We start from the raw sequence: 22,258 nt of genomic DNA on the forward strand, positions 1-22,258 counted from the left end.
CAGATAGTTAATTTTCTCAAGATATGATGTGAATAATAGACATATTAAAAATACAAAGTCTTAATTTAATAGCTCTAATACTTTAGATTTTATTGATATTCAAAATACACCGATTTCGTCACCTTATATATTGACTCACTAACACACTGATGATCATCAAAATGTTTGGCCACTTCCTGAAGTGCTAGAAAGCTGAAATTCGGTATTGCCTCTAAGTTTAGTATACAACAAACAAAAATATTCTAAAACTTATAATTTTCGCCCCCCATCCCCTAAAATGAGGAGGTGGAGCTTTATATTGAACTTTCGCAAATTTTATGAATAAGAATATAAGCAATTATATTATAGCTCGGCTGTTTTGTTACTTCAGATCAGAAACTAAATATTCGCATCACCTCCGCGACGGTAGCGAAACGGCGAAGCCATACATACATATTTACTGGTATGTAGAATTTGTTTAAGTTAGCGTCAGTAGAGTTAGGCCGTGTAGATTCAGAAGCTTGGCTCTACATGAGATCTCAAATCTTTTTAACAGGTTAAACCTTATGTGATCGTCTCGGCAACATTTTATAAAACCACCAAAAATGTTTTTGGTGGAATTACATTTTTATTACATTTACTACATGACGTGTTACTTAATTTCTTTCTTATTACCAAGTTCCAGGTCGACTAGCTGAAACTCTCCAAAGTTAAAACCTCTAAAGTCTAAAATCTAGACAGTCTAGACTCTAGACTCAATAGTCGTAATGTTATCTAGTGCTACAATAGTCGTATGACGTATCGTTGTCGTCGGGTGTAAAGGTCACATCGAACAATCATTACCAGGTAGGTTCACGTTTAGAATTGCTAAGCATGCGGACCGTGCGGCTGACTGAGTGGTTTTAATTTAAAATCGATAAATTGTCGATTGGATAGTGATATAAAATAGAATACTTAAAGGTAGGTAACTTTTTATTATTTACGACTTAAGTACTTACTTTTACGTTATTCGTAGCCAAAACGTCTTGTAATCACTTGACATTTTATTAGAGTAATCTGTTGCGCTGATAGTCGTGAAGGGGCCTTCCACACGTGACGCCACACTCGACTCTTTAAAGTTTAAGCCCATGGAGGGCCTTATTCGTGGGACTCAAAGACTCTACTTTTCGTATCTACCGGATACTAAAAATGTATGATTCCCGCGTGATACCTACACCAGTTTTGCACTTATGAAGTTGTACTTGCGGGCAACGATTTATTTATTATATTATCTAATTATGTATAAGCATGGGCGTACCGAGGGGGGGGGGGCAGGGGGGGCAGCTGCCCCCCCCTTGGATCATGTTGACGTCCCTACTAAGTATATTATATAGTACTTTCATCTATAAAAATTAAAAATAATAAAACGAATTTTGCCATTTCTTTGCAATACAATATTTTTTTATTCTTTATAAACACCTAGCTTATAAAAAATCTGATTTGCCCCCCCCCCCCCCCCCCCCCGGCCCAGAACCTGGGTAATTTGCCCCCCCCCCTGGCCCAGAACCCATGGGGTACGCCCATGTGTATAAGCTTTTACATTATTTTTAAATTTTATTAAATATATTAACGGCTGCACTCAGAGACATTTAAAGACGATTAACCTTCAATTTAATGAAGAATTTGACAGATAATATACGTTATAGTACGGGGCCTATGTCAAAGTCTTCATTTAATTACAGTTAAGTAATTAATACTCTTCTCTAATTGTATATTTAGCGTTAAATTTTATCTATTAAATGTTTTCCTTTGCTGAATCAGCTTACTGTAAGAATGCGTGCATTTGCATTCATATTCACTATATTTTGTAGGTCAATTACGATTGTTAATGTATCAAAACACTAAACAGTAACTGCTATTAAAAGGCCGTATACACGATCGGTCCCAACCACCAACAGAGGTCACCTTGGTAGGGTTGGAACAAAAATCAACCGTGTAGAAGCTTGTTTTTGGTTGACCAACCAAATAACATTCAATTACTTGGTAGTGAGCGCATCCTTCAAGACCAATGTCAAATAGAGAACATTGAGTTGAAACGCAACCGTGTAGATGCTTTTTGGCGCTCAGTCGCACATTGATCGTCGGATGCGTTGCATGTGGTGTGTAGCACCAGTAGCCAAAAATCTTAACGTTGCTATTAAACGTTCTTCCACAGACACAGCTTTTCGCATCAACAGTGATTAATGAACCCTTAATTACAAAACAAGACACAAGTCTTGTTTTGTGATTAATTGTAGCACCATTTCTAATTATTCGTTGAAATAATTTTCGTCCATTCTAAAATAATTGAGAAAATCATCAGAGTTCAATATTTTTAAAATGATTAAGTGGCTCAACGTTTTTCTGTCTTTTAAGCACCGTTTCATCTACAACCGTCTTTTTTACGTTTTTTACATCACATGTACATCATACGATCATCATCGTGGGAGAGTCATGCTTCGGCAGGAATGGGCCGGCTCGACCGGAAAAATACCACGTTCTCACAGAAAACTGGCGTGAAACAGCGCTTGCGCTGTGTTTCGCCGAGTGAGTGTGTTAACCGGAGGCCCAATTCCCTTCCCTATCCTTCCCATCCCTACCCTCTCATATTACTCTATTCCCTCTTAAAAGGCCGGCAACGCACCTGCAGCTCAGCTCAGCTCAGCTGCAGGAATTGGGTTTGGGTTAATAGTGGTCCCATTGATCACTTTTCCACAGCCTAGCCAAGACAGACAAATTGATTTACGTGTATATAGAGATTAGAGATTCAACTTTGTTGACCCAACCAAGGTGACCTCTGTTGGTGGTTGGAACCGATCGTGTATACGGCCTTTTAAAATTTTGACATAGGCATAAGGCCTACATTATCTGTCAAACTCTTCATTAAATTGAAGGTTAATTATAATTAAATGTCTCTGAGAGCGATAGTGAGTGCGGGCTGCAGCAGGAGTGCGGTAGTTAGTCTTTTTAACCGACTTCCAAAAAGAGGAGACGTTCTATGTGCGGTTGTAATGACACACACGTGACAATTAGATACTTAGCAATACTAGGAGTCATTGACCTATAACCAAAAATTTATATTTAAACTGAATAGAATTCTTTGCCTATAACATGATAGTAACAATATTGTTATTTATACAGGCCCGGATCTACGTTTTAAAAAGGGGGGAGCAAAATCCCAATTTGCCGCCCTCCAAGCAAAAATAGGTAATAGATAATTTTTTTTGGTCACATAGGTTTTAACCGCAGAACGAGTTCTACGGAACTTTGTTGAATTGAAGTGGCGTTGATGAGAATTCAGGCCGAGGTCCCTGGCGACAAGGGGCGCCTCCAAGTCTTTTAACAACAGATATAATTCTGCGAAACAACGTTGACGGCGCGGTGTAGCGCAGTGGGCCACCGCACCGGTGGCGCACGCGGCGGAGAAGAAAGCGGCAAAAGATTGAGAGGTGGCCTCCGGCCGCCCCCCAATCTATGCCGCCCGGGGCACGTGCACCCTCTCGCCCCCCCTAGATCCGGGCCTGAATTTATATTTATAAGACAATAAATAATTAAGTAGATACCCACTACTCTGTCTACTGCCTCCCTTTTTTCTGAGTTTTTTTTTCCATTGAGATACTAATTAGGTACACAAAATTAAAAGTCAGGTTAAACATATCACAATAACTTGTATATTTCGTGTTTTGACTAGGAAACGGGTAGACAGAAAGCCTGATAATGTGATGACTGATGAGTGATGAGTGATGACACAGATGTCTGTGGACACAAGCAATACCAAAGATATTTTACAGTATCTAATTGTACTTAACTTCTCCGATGTTTTTAGCTCTTACGTTTCTAATCTTTAAGAAAATTCTCTTGGATTTTCGGTAACCATTCGGTAACCCTAACCTACAATCCACACAAAACAAATACCTAACGACGTGCTAGTAAATAAACAGTTCATAGAAGTTCAAAGATGTTGAGGTACCTATTTAGGAATTATGAATTATCCATTCGACTTGACCATCCATGCCGATGTTAGGATGGGTTAGTTCTTCGTACGACGGGCGAATAATTAAGAAAAGTGTGGATTTTTTTTATTTTGTATTAACGCGGTCGAAGTCGCATGCAACAACTAGTTGTAACTGAATGACTAGATTTAGCTCATCCAGTGTTCAAAGGCTATTTTGTATTTACCTAAATTATGCACGAATCAATTCATGTTTTCGTCTCTAAACCTCGCCAATACACCTAAAGCTACGTTTGTTCCCCTTCTCGCCTAATTATAATTTTAAATGCTATTTTCTCTTGACCCGACCTTTTTCATTATTAAGTCGCATAACCTCATTTATTTGCCGAACTTTGAGTGAGCGACTGTTTCAGCGGACAAGATGGGCTTTCTGGAGGAGAGGGACTTGGAGGGCGTGTGTACGATACCGGAGTACTTCAGAGGGAAGACCATCTTCATTACTGGTGGTTCAGGTAAGACAAATAAGTTTTTAAAATACGGTTGCGAAGCATGTAGAAAGTCTCTTTGGAAACACGAAAATTATATTGCTATTGAGTTCCTGGAAAATATTATGTGTGTGAGAGCAAAAAATTGTGGTAACAATGTAACCATGTACGAATCTCTACATTCAGTATGCTGTATGCTTTGACGACCTCTGTGGCTCAATTGGTTGAGTGTGTGGCAACTCAAGCCGGGGGTCGCGGGTTCGAATCCCGCCGACTGAACAAAAAGTTTTCAATGTTCCCGGGTCTGGATGTGTATTAAATATGTGTATGATATAATAAAAATCTCAAATATATGTATAATATAAAAGTATTAAATATATTTCCGTTGTCTGGTACCTGTCACACTTAAGGTATTTAGCACGGGGCCAGACTGACGTGGTGTGAAGCGTCTATAGATATTATATTATTATTGTATGCACCGAAATCAGGCTGTACTGAGATGGCCTATTCAACAACTCTCTTAAAGCTCAGATACTCTATCAAGTCAAGTTTCTGTAGCTCCATTGAGTCGAGGCCACCGCAGTTTGGAGGCAACCTAAAAACTCGTATTGTTTCTTTCCGACGTGTGATAACGTTTGATTACAATATGCATCATAATGCATATCTATCATCTACTATGTCCGTCAGGTTTCATGGGCAAGGTTTTGCTGGAGAAGCTGCTGTACTCATGCTCTGATCTCGAGAGGGTCTACCTGCTGCTGCGCGACAAAAAGGGAGTGAAGGCGGAGGAGAGGCTGAAACAGCTGTATGCGTCCAGGGTACGTGTGGTTTTGTGTTGGTTTGGCAAATGGTGATGCTACACAATGTGGTCACAAACTTTCAATGTTTCGCTGGATTGGTAGTTTATAATTAGTTGCTAAACATACATTTAAATAGATTAATCGGTATCCTTGAGTTTATTTAATTAGTTTACAATATTATTTCGACCCCTATTTATTATAGTGAGATATTTAACATGTTTGAAAAGCGTAAATTGAAAGAATAATTATTATTAAGCATTTAAGATATATGTAATAAACGATTTTAAATTCCTTTTATTTTCAAAGTATAGTAACCTAGAATAGCCTCCAACTAAACCTAATTCATAATATTATGTCCAGTGCTTCGACCGTCTTCGGCGGGAGAGGGCGGGGCTGTTCGAGCAGAAGGTGTTCTACATCGGCGGTGACGTCACACAGCTGGGGCTCGGTATGTGTCCACTGTCCTCCCCCTCGTGTATATATACTAACGAAAAAATAACGAATACCCAGTAGCGGCGTTAGAAGGAAACGACTGCCCAGGGCGCCGGAGGCAAACAAAAAGGGCAGGGCTTTTTTTAGCACTACCATCACCCTGGGCGCCGAAGAAATCTCGCCCAGGACGCTGATAGTGCTAAAATCGGCCCTGCGGATAACCAGAACTACAGGTTTTTAGAATTTCGTACGAATACCTACTTTCGATCCAGAAATCCGTCTATTGAGGTGTGAGAATTGAGTCTCTGGGCTTCAAAAATTCATAGGCATGAGATGATGTAGAGAAAAAATTTGGCAGAGAAAATTTCTTAATTTTAACCATCTTGGTAGATATATTACGCTATAAAAAGCTATAATATTTGCAGCTGTACTCGTTTAATCCGTCAGCTCATTTTAACTGCGTTTTGCATTTCAGGCATGTCGGAGGAGGACAGAACTCTCCTGGTCAACCGGACACACATTATATACCACGTTGCCGCATGTGTCAGGTAAGCACTCGATTATTCCATTGGTTGCATATAATTTGTAAGTATACTAAATTACAATTTTGTTTGTGTGCTAATTAGTTCCACCTTCCAAATTAAAAACACGTTTAATTGCTCGCTTCGTTAAAGGGGAAAAACGGACGCCTTTTGTGAATATTTACATTTGAACTTAAATTGTAAAGGATTTTAAAGAAAGGAATATTTTTAAGTAAGTAAATATTTTTATCTCGATTTCAATAATTCTCAAAAAATAAAAATAAATTATTTTCCGGAAAAATTACATATTTATTGTTACCGTATATTGTAGTAGAGTTATGCTCTAGCCTCTAGCACGAATAAGGGTTTTTTAAGATCAAAAAACCACTTACTATGTGCTTTGGGAGTCTTGTTCGTCTTTCGTTCTAATGTACTAAAAAACCGGCCAAGTGCGAGTTGGACTCGCCCATGAAGGGTTCCGCAGCAGCAGTAAGGTTTATTTCTATGAAATTAAAAGGTTTTTGGTTTATTTTTATATTTCAGTTGATTTAATGAAAGTTAAATTAAGATTTACCATTTATGACGTATAAAAAAACTACTTGCTAGATCTCGTTCAAACCGATTTTCGTTGGTAGTTTTTATAGTAATGCACATCATATATTTTTTTTAGAATTATCATGCCTACTTTAGAAGTTAAGTGTAAAAGCCCAAGAAAAACTAAAATGGCTGCCATTTTACAACCGTGAGAGAGAGAAAAAATGTGAGAGCCAATTTGTCGATAAAATATGCCATATATCATGACATCAAAGGATCGGACACATTGTATATTCTACATCTTTAATGATATATTATATAAATCTGTTTTTAGTCTAACTAATGAGTATACGACCATTCATCGTCGCCGTTGACCATGTTTTAGACGTTATTTTGCCTAATGGCATGCAAATGAAGACATAAACTCCTTTCAGTAATGGATTTCAGTATCGTCAGTAATGGTCGCTCACGATCTCTATCCATTGACTTCTTTCAAGCTTTCTCAATTTTTTTGTCTACTGTGATAACCATATATCGCGGGCTTTAACCCATCAATCTCTAAGCGGCACCCGGCTGTCGCATAACGATTGAACTGCGATTCCCACGATCGAGGTATTACGTCAGAAGGGTGTACATAAAACAAACTCGATTTTTAAGAAGGTAATAGATGTAAGTGCAATATTGAGTTTTAAAATATGTAGCTAACTACAAAAGATCATTTTTTTATACGCCTTTCTGGCTTGAAGCTCGCGATGTGTGATGTATGATTCGACAAGTTGATAAAAATTTGCTATTCAATAGCTTTACCGCGGCAGTCCTCGACTGATAATTGAAACAGTTAGTACAGTATCAAAAAATGTCGATGGCTCCTTAATATCATGTTATTGGCGTTATCAAACTTCAAGTTACTAAAGTCACCAGCTCTAGGATTGTTTCACCCTCCCCCTGGGCTTTTTTGCAATTTTTTTTCTTTGTTGTGGTGTTTGTTTTCCACCTTTTTTATAATTTCGAGCCACGTTGACACAGGTGAAACCGACTAGGCGAACCAGGTGAACGTGGATTGAAAATATCAAAAAGACGGGTGAGCTGGCTTAGTATTGATGAACAGATATCATTACGTCGAATATCATAATTCATATTATTATTTAATCTCAACTGTTGTCTAGCAAGACTAAGCATGAGAAAAGTAAAAGGTGCTACGATCGAAAAGGGTTTAATTTTTTTTTGCCTTTCTTTTATTGCCATGCTGTAACCTTAAAATATACATTTTTAAAGTGTTTAACAATAAAAATTATGTCATTTACAAAGATTTATATTGATAAAAGTAAAAATAAGAATTGCTTACTTCATAATATTATCAAAATAGGTTGTACATCGTTGTATGCAGCTTTTTGTTACTTTTATTCAGAGTTTTGAGCATTTTTCAAAAATTTTGAATTATTCGAATAATATTCGAATTATTCGAAAACTTTTGTAAAATATTCGAATTATTCGAATAGTAAATTTCCCTATTCCATTCCCTAGTCGTGGTAGAGTTATGCTCTAGCACGAATAAGGTTTTTTAAGATCAAGCAACCACTTCCATTTGCTGTGTGCTTTGGGAGGCGGATGTCTTGTTCGTTTTTCGGTCGGCATCATTAATGCATATTACTGATGCATATTTTAATACCGCATTAAAAATATGCATCAGTGGTAGTAAGTTCACAAAATATTATTTTCTTTATAGATTTGACGACCCACTGAAGGAGGCTGTGAAGCTTAACCTCCGAGGGACCAGAGAAATAGTGGAGTTAGCGAAGGATGTTATGAATCTTGAGGTAAGTAACTAATTTTGAACACAATTGCTAGATTTTGAGTACCTACACTGAATTACTTCACTTACTGTATGACTCTGTATGATGATGCCCGCGGCCCGCAAATCCATTGTGCTAAAATATTTATCACGCGGGAAACAGGAGTCCTTTCCCGAAACTCAAAGAATCTCTATACTTAGGTACTTACCAAAAAACAAAATCTGTTCAGCTGTTTGGGCGTGAAGAGGTAACGGACAGACAGACAGGGCAAGCCGGGCATATGCCCAGAGCGGCAAAAATGAGGGGCAGCAAAATTGACTTATTCCTAACACACCCATATTTAATAGGCATCCACCACTCAAATTTTTACAAAATTTTACCTCCCAACCTACCTCAGATTGGATGGTGGAAACATTTACGTGTTTTACTTAATTATTCCTCATGGATTGATTCAGACCGCAACGCGATGCGTAGATGCATTTCTAAGCCCGGCCGCACATTGTCCGAATTCTGATCAGAAACAGTTGAATTTCGCCGGACCGCCACCCCGCACACTATCCGAAATATGAAGTCCGGCGAGTTCGAGCTCACTCGGTTCAGTACAAAATGTAAGAGACAGCGCGGACGTTCAACTGTTTCTGATCAGAAATTTCGGACAATGTGCGGCCGGGCTAAATTTGTATGGATTTGACAGATTTCAATAACGTCAGACGTCTTGCGAATCTGTCAAATCCATACTAATAGAAATGCATCTAAGCGTCGCATTGCGAGAACCCTTATTATCTCCCAGAAAAACTATAGCCCATGTCTTAATTATTTTTTTCTGTAAGGCCGGCCGGCGAAATGTTCTTTGCCCGGAGCGGCTAAATAGCTGGATGTGTGGTTCTAGGCGCTGGTCCACGTGTCGACGTCATACGCGAACACCAACAGAGCACAGATCGACGAGGTGGTGTACCCGCCGTTCGCGGACTGGCGGCAGACGCTAGATATCTGCGACCGGCTCGATGATGACACGCTCAACGTGCTCACTGCCAAGTTAGTACTGTCCTAGTGGCTATGATATTACACAATATATCGTGGTAGGTTATAAATAGTACAGTGTGTTAGTGTAAACACCGTTATCCTAGAAACCATCAAATGAGCCCGACAAAATGAACAACTTTTTTTGTGAGAACTCAAAGCCGTCTTCATACCCGCACGGATTTTTTTGAGTCCCAGCATTGTTCTCATAGAAAAAGTTGTTTTGACGGGCTCACTAATTGATGGTTTCAAGGACAACGGTGTTTACACTAACATCTTAACTTTGAATTTAATTATAAGCACAGATGTAGAGTAGACAGAGAAGGTCGTGGCTTCTCTTGGTTGCCCAATAAATTCATGTTATTAAATCTGTGCTGAGTTTGTGTTAAGTATTAAATGGTATTAAATCTGTGCCTTCCATCAGTGGCGGCCCTAGGGAGTAGCGAACGGGTATCCTCGCCTCGCAAGGTATTTTTTCGTAAGACAAAGGGCCTCGCAAAGACCTTTCGCCCGGGACCTCGCAATGCGTAAGGCCGCCACTGATTATGCCTCAGTGCAGCTTCCATCAGTTCAGTACGGCGTGTGCTTAGTATGTGAGATTACGACATGGTCTGCTTTCCATGGGGGACATTTAAATTCAAGTTATTAAATCTGTGCTATGTTGTGTTTTAAATCTGTCCCTTCCATAAGTTCGGTGGTTTGAGCTCTCAATGTTTCAGGTACCTGGGCGAGCTGCCTAACACGTACGTGTTCACTAAGCAGCTCGCAGAGCACGTGGTGTACGAGCAACGAGGCCAGCTGCCCGTTGTGATAGTGCGACCATCGATAGGTAAATAATTACGGTTCTCTACAATCTTTTTTTTTTAAAATAAAATAAGGGGGAAACGAGCAAACGGGTCATCCTGATGGAAAGCAACTACCGTCGTCGCCCATGGACACTCGCAACAACAGAAGAGCTGCAGGTGCTTTGCCGGCCTGTTAAGAGGGAATAGGCTCTCTTCTTGAAGGTTTGCAGGTCGTATTGGTCCGGAAATAATTCTGGTGACATTCCAGAGTTTTACAGTGCGCGGCAGAAAATTACGCGAAAAACGCACGGTGGAAGAGTGCCACTCATCAAGGTGATGAGGATGGTATATTTTTCACGTGGAACGATTGCAAAAAGTTGCAGGAGGTTACTTACCACCGAAACCGATACGATTTTGATTTACGAGTCTGATTAGTTCCAAATTGAGTCGCAGCACGATCGTGCGCTAATAAAGCTGTCAAGAGATGGAAAAGTGGTTGAGATCGAATTAGTTCCAAATTGAGCCGCAACACGATTTTGCGCTAGTTACTAGTATATTATATGTCACAATAATTATCAAAAGCTTTGAGTTCGATCTAATTCGATTCTCGATTCGATTCAGGTGCCGTACCACGAAACTGGTGCCTTACTCCCGAAACTGATATCGATTTCGATTTTCGATTTCAACGGTTTTTTGACATTTTTTAGACATATTTTAGATGGCCAAAGTGTCAAAAAACCGTTGAAATCGCAAATCGAAATCGATATCAGTTTCGGGAGTAAGGCACCTGATTAGTTCCAAATTGAGTCGCAGCACGATCGTGCGCTAGTAAAGCTGTCAAGAGATGGAAAAGTGGTTGAGATCGAATTAGTTCCAAATTGAGCCGCAACACGATTTTGCGCTAGTTACTAGTATATTATATGTCGCAATAATTATCAAAAGCTTTGAGTTCGATCTAATTCGATTCTCGATTCGATTCAGGTGCCGTACCACGAAACTGATTTGAGACTCAATCGTATACGAGAATGCCGCGTCCTACTTTAACAAACGAGAAATTACGTTGTTAGAGGAGGACACGGCATTCTCATCCGATTGTTTCAGTCACAAAACGGTTTCGTAGTAGACCTACTGATTATGTAGGGACTAGGGAGTAAGGCAGCAGAAAGATTTAATTATTACTCAGCTTTATTTTAATGGAAATGTTGACATAAACCCTATACATTGTCTGTCGAACTCTACATTATTTAAAGTTGAGATATCGTCATAACTCATAATATTATGTGCGGCCGTACGGTAAGTAAATATTATTATCATCATCTGTCAATTAATAACAATAATGAGAGTCAAGGGTCTTTTCCGCATCTAAAACGGAAAATGTTCGGACAATTGTTTTACCTTGGTGTTGTGACTTGTGATTTGTGAACAAAAACAAAGCTTAATTTAGCTTTGAAAATATTTGATATTTTGCCTCACAGATTTTAGAAGTAATTTTCCCTAATAAAGTTCAAAAGTCTTTTTTTTTCAAGCCCCGCTAACGAATAATAAAAACTAAGGAAAGAGTAACTGTGTCAAAAATTTTGTCCGCGAGTCTACAAAATGTGACCGTTTTGAATTTCGTTCTTTTTCGCACACTTAAATATGAAAATAGCTACGAATCACTTAATATTCTTTAGGAAATAAAGCCGTTGACAAGAATTATTGTCCCTTGTATAAAAACACAAAATTGTGTACCGAATACATCCATAAAGTATGCATACTATGTATTCATAGGACAATTCATAGGACAAGGGACAATAATTCTTGTCAACGGCTTTATTTCCTAAAGAATATTAAGTGATTCGTAGCTATTTTCATATTTAAGTGTGCGAAAAAGAACGAAATTCAAAACGGTTGAAGTAAGTATGGGAGTTACGTTACTAATTATTATTGTACTATTATCTATTCTGTGGTTAACTGGTTACGTTTCCTTAGTTTTTTATTATTCGTATTTCGTAGTAACCCCGGTATAATTTTAGATGCAGCAAGGCCAAAACGTCCCACACTGACATGCATAATTGCAGCGACCACAATATAGCCTCTAGACGCCTAATGCAAGGCGAATACTTTCAGACAATATGTAAGACTTATAGGTCTTACTTTAGATAATGATAGCGAAATCTGTCTTAGTATCGACCACATCCGTGACCCATGTACATCTCGTGCGTTTCATACAAAATATTTTTTTAACTGTCAAGAATCAATAATTTATTCAGAGCTCAAATTACACTGGTCTGAATCCATGACGAAAGCATTTGACATAAGTCATATCCCTTTCTATCAAATACAAATTAGTAATGCTTATCCTTTCTTCCGGTATCGTCACGCGTCACTAGTGATGTGATACCATCTATCTTTCCGAGGTACATTTTTTTTAATCGAAAATCGAAACAACTCGTGATATGCTCAAGTCATTTTGAGTAGAACTGTTGTTAAACAACTGATTAATGATTATAATTTATAGCGTATAGCTATACGTGGGAGAGCCATGCTTCGACACAATTGGGCCGGCTCGACCGGAGAAATACCGGTGTGAAACAGCGCTTGCGCTGTGTTTCGCCGAGTGAGTGAGTTTACCGGAGGCCCAATCCCCTATTCCCTACCCTACCCTATTCTCTTCCCTTCCCTTCCCATCCCTACCCTTCCCTATTCCCTCTTAAAAGGCCGGCAACGCACCTGCAGCTCTTCTGATGATGCGAGTGTCCATGGGCGACGGAAGTTGCTTTCCATCAGGTGACCCGTTTGCTCGTTTGCCCCCTTATCTCATAAAAAAAATAGCAATTAAAATTGTCGACGATTACTGAGCTCTGCAGTACCAACACTGTTTTTGCCAATTTTAGTAAGAGAAATATGGATAAACCATCCATCTACTAGTACTACTACTATCTACACATCACAAAGCGTTCTTTTTTGTCGGCGTTGCGAAGTAATCATGAAATTTTATCTTGAAAGCGTAAAGAAAGTAACCAAGTAAAGATTTTTAGTCACTAAAACTTCAAGCAGTTTTATTGGCGAACAACTATTTTTAGAAATAAATTTCCATAAATTTTATTGTGACTTAGAAATCATGTGGCGGAATTAGCAAGTCAAATAATCTATACTAATAATAAATATAAAGCTAAAGTGTTTGTTTGTTGTTTGAACGCGCTGATCTCAGAAACTACTGGACCGATTTAAATTTTTTCTCAGTATTAATCAAGGAAGGCTTTATTATATATCCTTTGTAGCCTATATTATATTATCACGCTAAAACCAATAGGAGCGGAGCACCGATGAAGAATGTTTCAAAATCGGGTGATTTTTCCTATTGTGCTGCGTAAACGATAAAAGTTTCGCAAAAATCATATTATAATATTACAGAATTTTTGCCCTTTAAAAGTTTAAAAAAATATATATATAATTTGTAAAAAAAGTATATTTTTAAATATACTTAGGTAAGTATAGGTACTTTTTTAATATAATCCGAAGACGTTTTTGTATATTTTTAGAAGCTTGCCACAATTAATAAAAGTCTTTTCTTCATTCTATACTTTAAAATAAATATGTACCTACTGGTTTTTTTTATTTCTTTTGACAAGCGCTTCTCGTACTTCCCATCACTAGTTCTGATTTATGACATGCCGTGAATTTGAATTGGCCAATCGTAATGCATTTCTTCCCTCTCCCCCCGCGTCGCTTACCTCAGCACATTGACACAATAATTTGTTAAGAGAAATCAAAACATTAGGCGTCTATTGGGTTATGTGGTCGCTGCATAATTGTATTATGTATTTAATAATGATTACGAAGATATTTATTATTTGAACTTTGACCCATCAGTTATCACTAAATATACATAGTGTTTTTAGTTCCTTATTTTATTATTAGATAGGAACTAAACTTGGATATACATTATTTTCTTTTTAACCGACTTAAAAAGGAAGTTATCAATTCAACTTTATGTATGTTTTTATTATAGGTCTACCAGAATCTGATGGTAAATTTAAAAAAAAATGTCCTTGATCATTGGACAAATTTTTATATACTTACCTTCTTAGTTGTATGTTTCACACACAGAATAAGCCGCTAGATTCTAGAAGGAAAAAAAAGGATCAAAATGTTTTATTTCAATTAACCCGGCATTGCTAGAGAGAGTACTTATTGCTAGAGAGTAAAGTCAAAAATTTGAATTTTTTGAATTTGAATTTAATTTCTCACTTTCTGCCATCAGATTCTGGTAGACCTATAACTATTTCGAGAACTGCCTATAGTTTTTCTTATATGTATGTTTTCCTATACTTAGTATAATATAATATCAGCGTCTTAACAAATGCGCCAAATTTTAAAAGTGTAGGTAAGTATGTAGATATGTTTTTATGTTTGTTTTCGTATCTCCGAAACTACAAGTCCGATTTAAGTTATTCTTTTTCTTTGTACTAGGTATAGTTTAACGATTTTAGTTTTTGAGATAAGGATTTTGAAGTACACCATCGAAGAAATTGATTCATAGGCAGTTGACGTACCAACGTCATTTGGTCGAGCTATGTCAATTCAGTGTTAGTATAATCTGTCGGATGAGTTTAACATAACGTAACCAAATTACATAGGTCCGCAAACTCACTCAGCAAAGTGCCTATGAATCAACTTCCCTGATAGTTAGTACAATATTAAAGTCGGTTTTATATTAATTTTTATATTATACGACTTTTATATTGCAGTAATATCGAGTATCGAGGAGCCGGCGCCGGGCTGGGTGGAGAACCTCAACGGCCCCGTCGGCATGTTGGTCGCTAGCGGGAAAGGTGGGCCTGTAGACAAGTGGCAAAGCGCTAACGCTAGCGCTACAAAATGTATGCGATTTGACATAAGTCATCGCTTTGCTAGCGAACACTAATGTCAAATCCATACATTTTGTAGCGCTAGCGTTAGCGTCAGCGTTTTGCCACTTGTCTACAGGGGCTGGTTAATTAGATTATTATGTCATAAATCATAATTCCTCTAAAATTAAAAAAGTAACGTCCTGCGTAGGGGTCGTAGGTAGGGCAATAAAAGTATCTCCATTCTCCAAACATAATTAGAGCAAAATGAGTTCAGCGGTTTGGGCGTGAATAGGTGACAGACAGACAGACTTTTAATATTAGTATGGATATTGCAGGTATCCTGCGCAGCATGTACACGCACCCCGACCTGGTGTCGGACTACATCCCCGTGGACAGCGCGATACAGGCCTTCGTCGCCGCCGCCTGGATACGCGGGACCAAGAAGTACGTATACAAACACGGAGCCAGCTCTGGATTTATGTATACAGGGTGTAACAAAAATAAGTGATAATACTTTAGGGTGTGTACGTGTTCCTTGAAGAGAGTTCACTGTGAAAGTAGCAGCGCTGAAAGACCAAAAAATTTTTTCACTTTTGTATGGGCAAGGGTCCGAGCGTCACGAGTTTCCCCATACAAAAGTGAAAAATTTTTTTGGTCTTTCAGCGCTGCTACTTTCACAGTGAACTCTCTACAAGGAACACGTACACACCCTAAAGTATTATTACTTATTTTTGTTACACCCTGTATAGGCAGTATAGACCATGGCCTATGGGCGGCAGCGTCCTATAATGGCGTCTTGGGGGGGGGGGGGGGGGGGGGGGCAGTGTCCAAGGATGGCGGCAGTGTTCGTACATAGGGGCGGCAAAATACAAGTGGCCTATACGTACTATTATCTATTCTGTGCCTATACTCATAAAAAATATAAATCCGGCCCTGCACGGAGCTTTTCAAGCTGGATTCCGTGGATTGCGTGGAATCCTGAAGTTCTGTGTCATAGTTATTGGTGTTTTACTTAGTCTAGAACAGCTATTCCCAACCCGCGGCCCGCGGGTCGCATGTGGCCCGCAGGGACTTTATCTGTGGCCCGCTTGATGTAAAATCATTAAACCATTTTCAAATTCACACCCAGTGGCAAAATAATGTAAAGTCGTCGTGAAAAACGTGAAATTTTTTCCCACTTTTAAATCATTAATTTTGAAGAACGTTTTAACCCTAAAAATTTTTGTTGCGGCCCGTGACACCAAGACCAAGACATGTTTGTGGCCCGTAGGAAAAAAAGGTTGGGGACAACGGGTCTAGAAGCTATTAGCACAGTATAGCAATATTAGTCCCTATGTCATATTGCTATACTGTGACTATAGATAAGGTCGCACAGTGAAATTATCGAGTCAATAAGCGCATGTATACAATCATATTATTATGTAAACTATATTATGCTAAAGAAAAATGAGTCCCATTTTGTTCCCTTTTGATTGAGGTAGGCCTAGTCAGTTTTTTTTTAATTTATTTATTTATTGAAAAGCACAATACACAGTACAATCAAAATAATACAAGGCGGTTGTTTACATTGGAATCTAAGCTGGATTGTAACGTAAAACTATGTGCATACAACTAATCTAAATTTATTAACAAATTTAAGTTCCTATAATACTATCTTCGATCAATTAGTGATCGAAGAATACTATAAGTATTAATAATTATAGCATGATATTTTGTTATGTAGTAATATTATATTATACATCATACTTCAAAGTTGTTCAAAATAAACAGGTTATGGAGGATGTCTTTTAGAATTATTGTCGAAAAAGATTTAGAGTTTTTATTAAAAATGTCCAATTCAATATAATCTTTAGCTAAATCATTGTATTGCCTGGCCATGCGCGTCAACGGTCAAATACTTAGCTTTTAGAGTTTAGACTAATATGCCCTACATAACCTACATATTCTCACATCTTTCAGACTGGAGCCGTCCGACGACGTGGAGGTGTACAACTGTTCCACCAGCCACATGAAGACGATGACGATGGGCGAAATCATCGAGTGCGGCAAACAGCTGATACAGGAGGTGCCGCTGGAGGGGGGGCTGTGGTTCCCGGGGGGCGGCCTGACCACGTCCAGGACGGTGTTCTTCATCAATGTAAGATTGGCTACTGAACTGGTTCTTTTGCTTCCTTATAGAAAATTTAAAAAAAATACGCGTGGCTCTCGGGGACTGCCGCTGTAAAACGATTGCATAGCAATTTTTATCAACTTATTGCAATTTAATTCGCATTCGTCTAGTACACGGCACCGCGCACCGCTGTGCCGTTCGGAATGGGGGGTGTTAGGTATTTTTCGTTACGGAATTTCTTAATTTGGACGCCGCGCTCAAAGCCCGCGAAAGACAAAACGCAGTGTGCATTTATCTGGTTAGTCGATCAGTGGTCGCATATCCACTTATAATATACTCTTTGTATCCACTCGCACACTAATATTTAATTTAATTTGTAATGACTTTTTTTTTGTTAATTTATCTATTTTAGAAGCAAAATAGCTAGAATGTTCTGAGGTGAAAACTACCCAAATAGTACCCTAAGCCCCAACCAGTATGGCTTCATGCCCCAAAGGAGCACCGAAGACGCCCTCTATAGGTTGGTGAACCACATCAGAAAGAAGAGGGAGGAGAAGAAAATTTCTGTTGTGGTATCACTGGACATAGAGGGGGCCTTCGATAGTGCTTGGTAGCCGGCCATAAAGGTTCGGTTGGCTGAAGTTGGGTGTCCGGGGAACCTGAGGCGGGTGATCAGTAGCTACTTGAGTGGAAGGAGTGTAAATGTGAGATATGCTGGTGTGGAAGTGAGCAGGGATACCGACAAGGGGTGCGTGCAGGGGTCCATCGGTGGACCCATCCTGTGGAACCTCTTGTTGGACCCTCTGCTATGGATGTTAGAGGAAATGAATATTTTAACCAAGCCTTTGCCGACGACATTGTGATGGTGATAGATGGCGATACTGCGATAGAAATAGAGCGTAAAGCGAACGCAGTACTTGAAAAAATTAGAAAATGGGGAAAACAAATACGGATCTCTAGTACAAAACAAATTTCTTGAAACTTAACAATGTTTTATGATTTTTCAGGTCATATTCCTGCATCTTCTGCCGGCTGTCTTAGTGGACATCCTGCTTAGACTATTAGGGCAAAAACCAATGTAAGTACCGCACCATGTATGGTCGTTTACATCATTCCACGCCAGTAATCCAATCCAGCGCTGGATTGGATTACCTACTGGATTGGAATAATAATATATAGGCTTAAACTGGCCATTAGGGTAACAAACCTTATGTTAGGAAGAAACAAACCTGTAGTGTAGGTAACTTTTTTTTTTTATGAAATACTAGCTGTTGCCCGCGACTTCGACCGCGTTAGCATAGTAGATCACATCCCAAGTATTATTTATTGTACAAAAATATTCAATATAAGTACAGAACTGACTTTCCTACGATTTTATTATATATAGATGTTCCGCGCGGCTTCACTTGCGTAATGTAGGAATTTCACGCAACCGTTCATTTTGCAGCAAAAAATTGCCTATGTCCCTTCACGTGGTCTATTCTTCATGTTTGCCAAATAACAAATTGCTCTAGTTAGTAGTTCATAAGATAATAAGCAATTCCATATAATTTCCCCCGTTTTTTCCACATTTTCATCTATTTCTTTGCTCTTATTAGTCTTAGCGTGATAAAATATAGCCTATAGCCTACCTCGGTGAATGGGCTATCTAACATTGAAAGAATTTTTCAAATCGGATAAGTAGTTCCTGAGATTAGCGCGTTCAAATAAGCCCTTTCATATAGTTTCCCCCGTTTTTTTCCACATTTTCCTCTATTTCTTCGCTCCTATTAGTCCTAGCGTGATAAAATATAGCTTATAGTCTACCTCGATGAATGGACTATCTAACATTGAAAGAATTTTTCAAATCGGATAAGTAGTTCCTGAGATTAGCGCGTTCAAATAGGCCCTTTCGTATATTTATACGTGGGAGAGCCATGCTTTGGCACGAATGGGCCGGCTCGACCGGAGAAATACCATGTTCTCACAGAAAACCGGCGTGAAACAGCGCTTGCGCTGTGTTTCGCCGAGTGAGTGAGTTTACCGGAGGCCCAATTCCCTTTCCTATCCTCCCCTATTCCATTTCATTCCCATCCCTACCCTCCCCTATTACCCTATTCCCTCTTAAAAGGCCGGCAACGCACCTGCAGCTCTTCTGATGCTGCGAGTGTCCATGGGCGACGGAAGTTGCTTTCCATCAGGTGACCCGTTTGCTCGTTTGCCCCCTTATTTCATAAAATAAAAAAATAGTAATAATAATAATTTCCGCCGTTTTTCCACATTTTCCTCTATTTCTACGCTCCTATTAGTCTTAGCGTGATAAAATATAGCTTATAACCTTCCTCGATCAATGGGCTATCTAACACTGAAAGAATTTTTCAAATCGGACCAGCCCCTGTAGACAAGTGGCAAAACGCTAACGCTAACGCTAGCGCTAGCGCTACAAAATGTATGGATTTGACATTAGTATTCGCTAGCGAAGCGATGACTTATGTCAAATCGCATACATTTTGTAGCGCTAGCGTTAGCGTTAGCGTTAGCGCTTTGCCACTTGTCTACAGGCCCAGTAGTTCCTGAGATTAGCGCGTTCAAATAAGCCCTTTCAAATAATGTGTAGTGCACAAAAAAAGCCGATAATCCTTCACGTGGTCTACTTCTTATCTCACCCAAATAACAGAAAAAATGCTCTAGAGTGTAGTAGTTCGTGAGATAAGCCCTTTCAAATAATTTCTCCCGTTTTTTCCACATTTTCCTCTATTTCTTCGCTCCTATTATACTTAGCGTGATAAAATATAGCCTATAGCCTTCCTCGATAAATAGGCTATCTAACAGTAAAAGAATTTTTCAAATCGGACCAGTAGTTCCTGAGATTAGCGCGTTCAAACAAACAAACAAACAAACTCTTCCCAATTATAATATTAGTATAGAAGGGGGCAAACGAGCAAACGGGTCACCTGATGGAAAGCAACTTCCGTCGCCCATGGACACTCGCAGCATCAGCATCAGAAGAGCTGCAGGTGCGTTGCCGGCCTTTTAAGAGGGAATAGGGTAATAGGGGAGTAGAGATGGAAAGGGAACGGAATAAGGGAGGGTAGGGAAGGGAATAGGGTAGGGGATTGGGCCTCCGGTAAACTCACTCACTCGGCGAAACACAGCGCAAGCGCTGTTTCACGCCGGTTTTCTGTGAGGACGTGGTATTTCTCCAGTCGAGCCGGCCCATTCGTGCCGAAGCATGGCTCTCCCAGGTCTGAATTCACACAGAAATGATGATTTTTAAATATGGGAAAGTCAAGGACCAATATTGACTGGTCCTTAGACGTCGTGTCATGTGAGAAATGTTATTCTGCCTTTGGTTATTTAGCAGTTAGCACTAACGTTCTCGATACTTTCAGGCTAGTGAAACTCCAAAGGCGAATATTCTCAGCGAACTTAGCGCTTCAGTACTACATAACTCAGGCGTGGATATTCCTCAACCACAATCTTCTGCAGCTCCGAAGCAGAATTAAAGAGGAAGATCGAGCCGCGTTTTACTATGATCTAGAAAACTTCGACCAGAAGGAATACTTTAGGAATGCAATTATGGGCGGTAAAGTTTATATTCTGCAGGAGAAGATGGAGGACTTACCGAAAGCGAAGGCGCATATAACAAGGTGAGTTTTTTTAATAGAATTTTTTTCATTCCGCAAATTTTCATTTTATGAATACTTACTTAATTAAAAACGTTCGCTAAGTAATTGAAGATTGGGTGTATCCCAAAGACACTTCTGCCTTGAAAGTAGAAAGGCTCTTAATTTGATGGACCTACGTTATTTAGCCGGAATATGTCATTTCAATGTAATAGTTGCAAAGAGAGACATACCTATGCCACACGATTCTTAAAACCTATCATGTCTCTGGTTAGTTGTGATCTGTCGGCTGGGCTGACATAACGCGACCCAATTACGTAGGTCCGCCATTTGCCTAGGAATCAACTTCTCTGATAGTACCTACTTAGGGTGGGTTGCACCAACTTACTTTAACTATAACTGTAACTTTAATTATAACTTTAACTATAACTACAATGTAAAATGTCAAATATTTGGTTAAAGTAAAAAATGGACGCCATAAACGCTTGAGCTCGACAAGGCCTTAAATGAACGTGGCGAAAAAAAGGAACTAACGCTGTCATCATACAAAAACGCCATTTTTGACAGTTCTCCTTTACCAGCAGCGCCCCCGCCCACGTCCATTTATAGCCTTGTCAGACCAGCTGTCATCTGTCAAATTCTGTGGTCAAAGTTAAGGTTAAAGTTAAATTAGCCTTAAGTATAACTATAACTTTGACCATAACTTAACCTTAAACCACGCCCCTGCTGGTGCAACGAGGGTGCAACCCACCCATAATGAAAAACAAAAGTAAGGAAAGAACAAATATCACCAAAATCATACTTACGTGGATGATAAGTGATAACCACAGAAATAGATCAAGATCTTGATATATATGTCTGTGGTGATAACGTCCCCGAAGTACTATATAAGTAGGAATACTTAAAATTGATTTTTCTGAATACTCGTACTTACATAACATTTTATTTTTCAGGATGAAAATAGTGGACAGAGTTGTGAAGGTGATATTCTACGGTTTGGTGCTATGGGTGGTGTACAGACTGGACTTCACTCAGAACCTTATTAATTATTTCACTTATAATTTTATTCTGTAATTTAAGTCCTTAAAATTATCGTTATTTGTAAAAATAAGTAGTAAATGTCTGAATTTTCAAATCAGTCGTATTTTATTTTTAATTGCAATAACAACCTTTTAAAATAAGTTTACACTAGGCCCTTTGCCTCCAACATCAACATTACGTCGGAGTAAAAAATATAAAATAAACTTGTATAATATTATTAAGTAAGTGTAAAAAATTTTTATTCATTAAATTATTTATGTAATAAATTTTCCTCGACTTAAATAAGTAGGTACTTATTTACATACTTGCTATAATTAAATACATTTTTTTTAAATGTGTGATATCATG

At 38.8% G+C, this 22,258-nt stretch overlaps 1 protein-coding gene across 1 annotated transcript; it reads left to right on the forward strand.

Moving 5' to 3' along the window:
• Positions 1-858: 858 nt before the first annotated feature.
• On the forward strand, positions 859-21,993 carry LOC121727382 (fatty acyl-CoA reductase 1-like). Its single transcript, XM_042115196.1, has 14 exons — positions 859-939; positions 4,363-4,461; positions 5,122-5,252; positions 5,595-5,682; positions 6,142-6,214; positions 8,448-8,538; positions 9,404-9,549; positions 10,254-10,363; positions 15,053-15,136; positions 15,490-15,598; positions 17,114-17,291; positions 18,272-18,342; positions 20,636-20,893; positions 21,823-21,993. The coding sequence occupies exons 2-14, from the start codon at positions 4,371-4,373 to the stop codon at positions 21,941-21,943; spliced, it is 1,551 nt and encodes a 516-aa protein (XP_041971130.1). The 5' UTR covers positions 859-939; positions 4,363-4,370; the 3' UTR covers positions 21,944-21,993.
• Positions 21,994-22,258: the final 265 nt, after the last annotated feature.

This window comes from Aricia agestis, chromosome 5 (genome assembly GCF_905147365.1).
Source record: "Aricia agestis chromosome 5, ilAriAges1.1, whole genome shotgun sequence".
Taxonomy (NCBI): domain Eukaryota; kingdom Metazoa; phylum Arthropoda; class Insecta; order Lepidoptera; family Lycaenidae; genus Aricia; species Aricia agestis.

Bases quoted from the DNA above. Each gene is read 5' to 3' on its own strand.
- LOC121727382 (XM_042115196.1), top strand. From the start codon at position 4,371: ATGGGCTTTCTGGAGGAGAGGGACTTGGAGGGCGTGTGTACGATACCG. The intron at 5,683-6,141 runs GTATGTGTCCAC...TTTGCATTTCAG, and splicing joins CGTCACACAGCTGGGGCTCG to GCATGTCGGAGGAGGACAGA. The intron at 20,894-21,822 runs GTGAGTTTTTTT...TTTATTTTTCAG, and splicing joins GCGAAGGCGCATATAACAAG to GATGAAAATAGTGGACAGAG.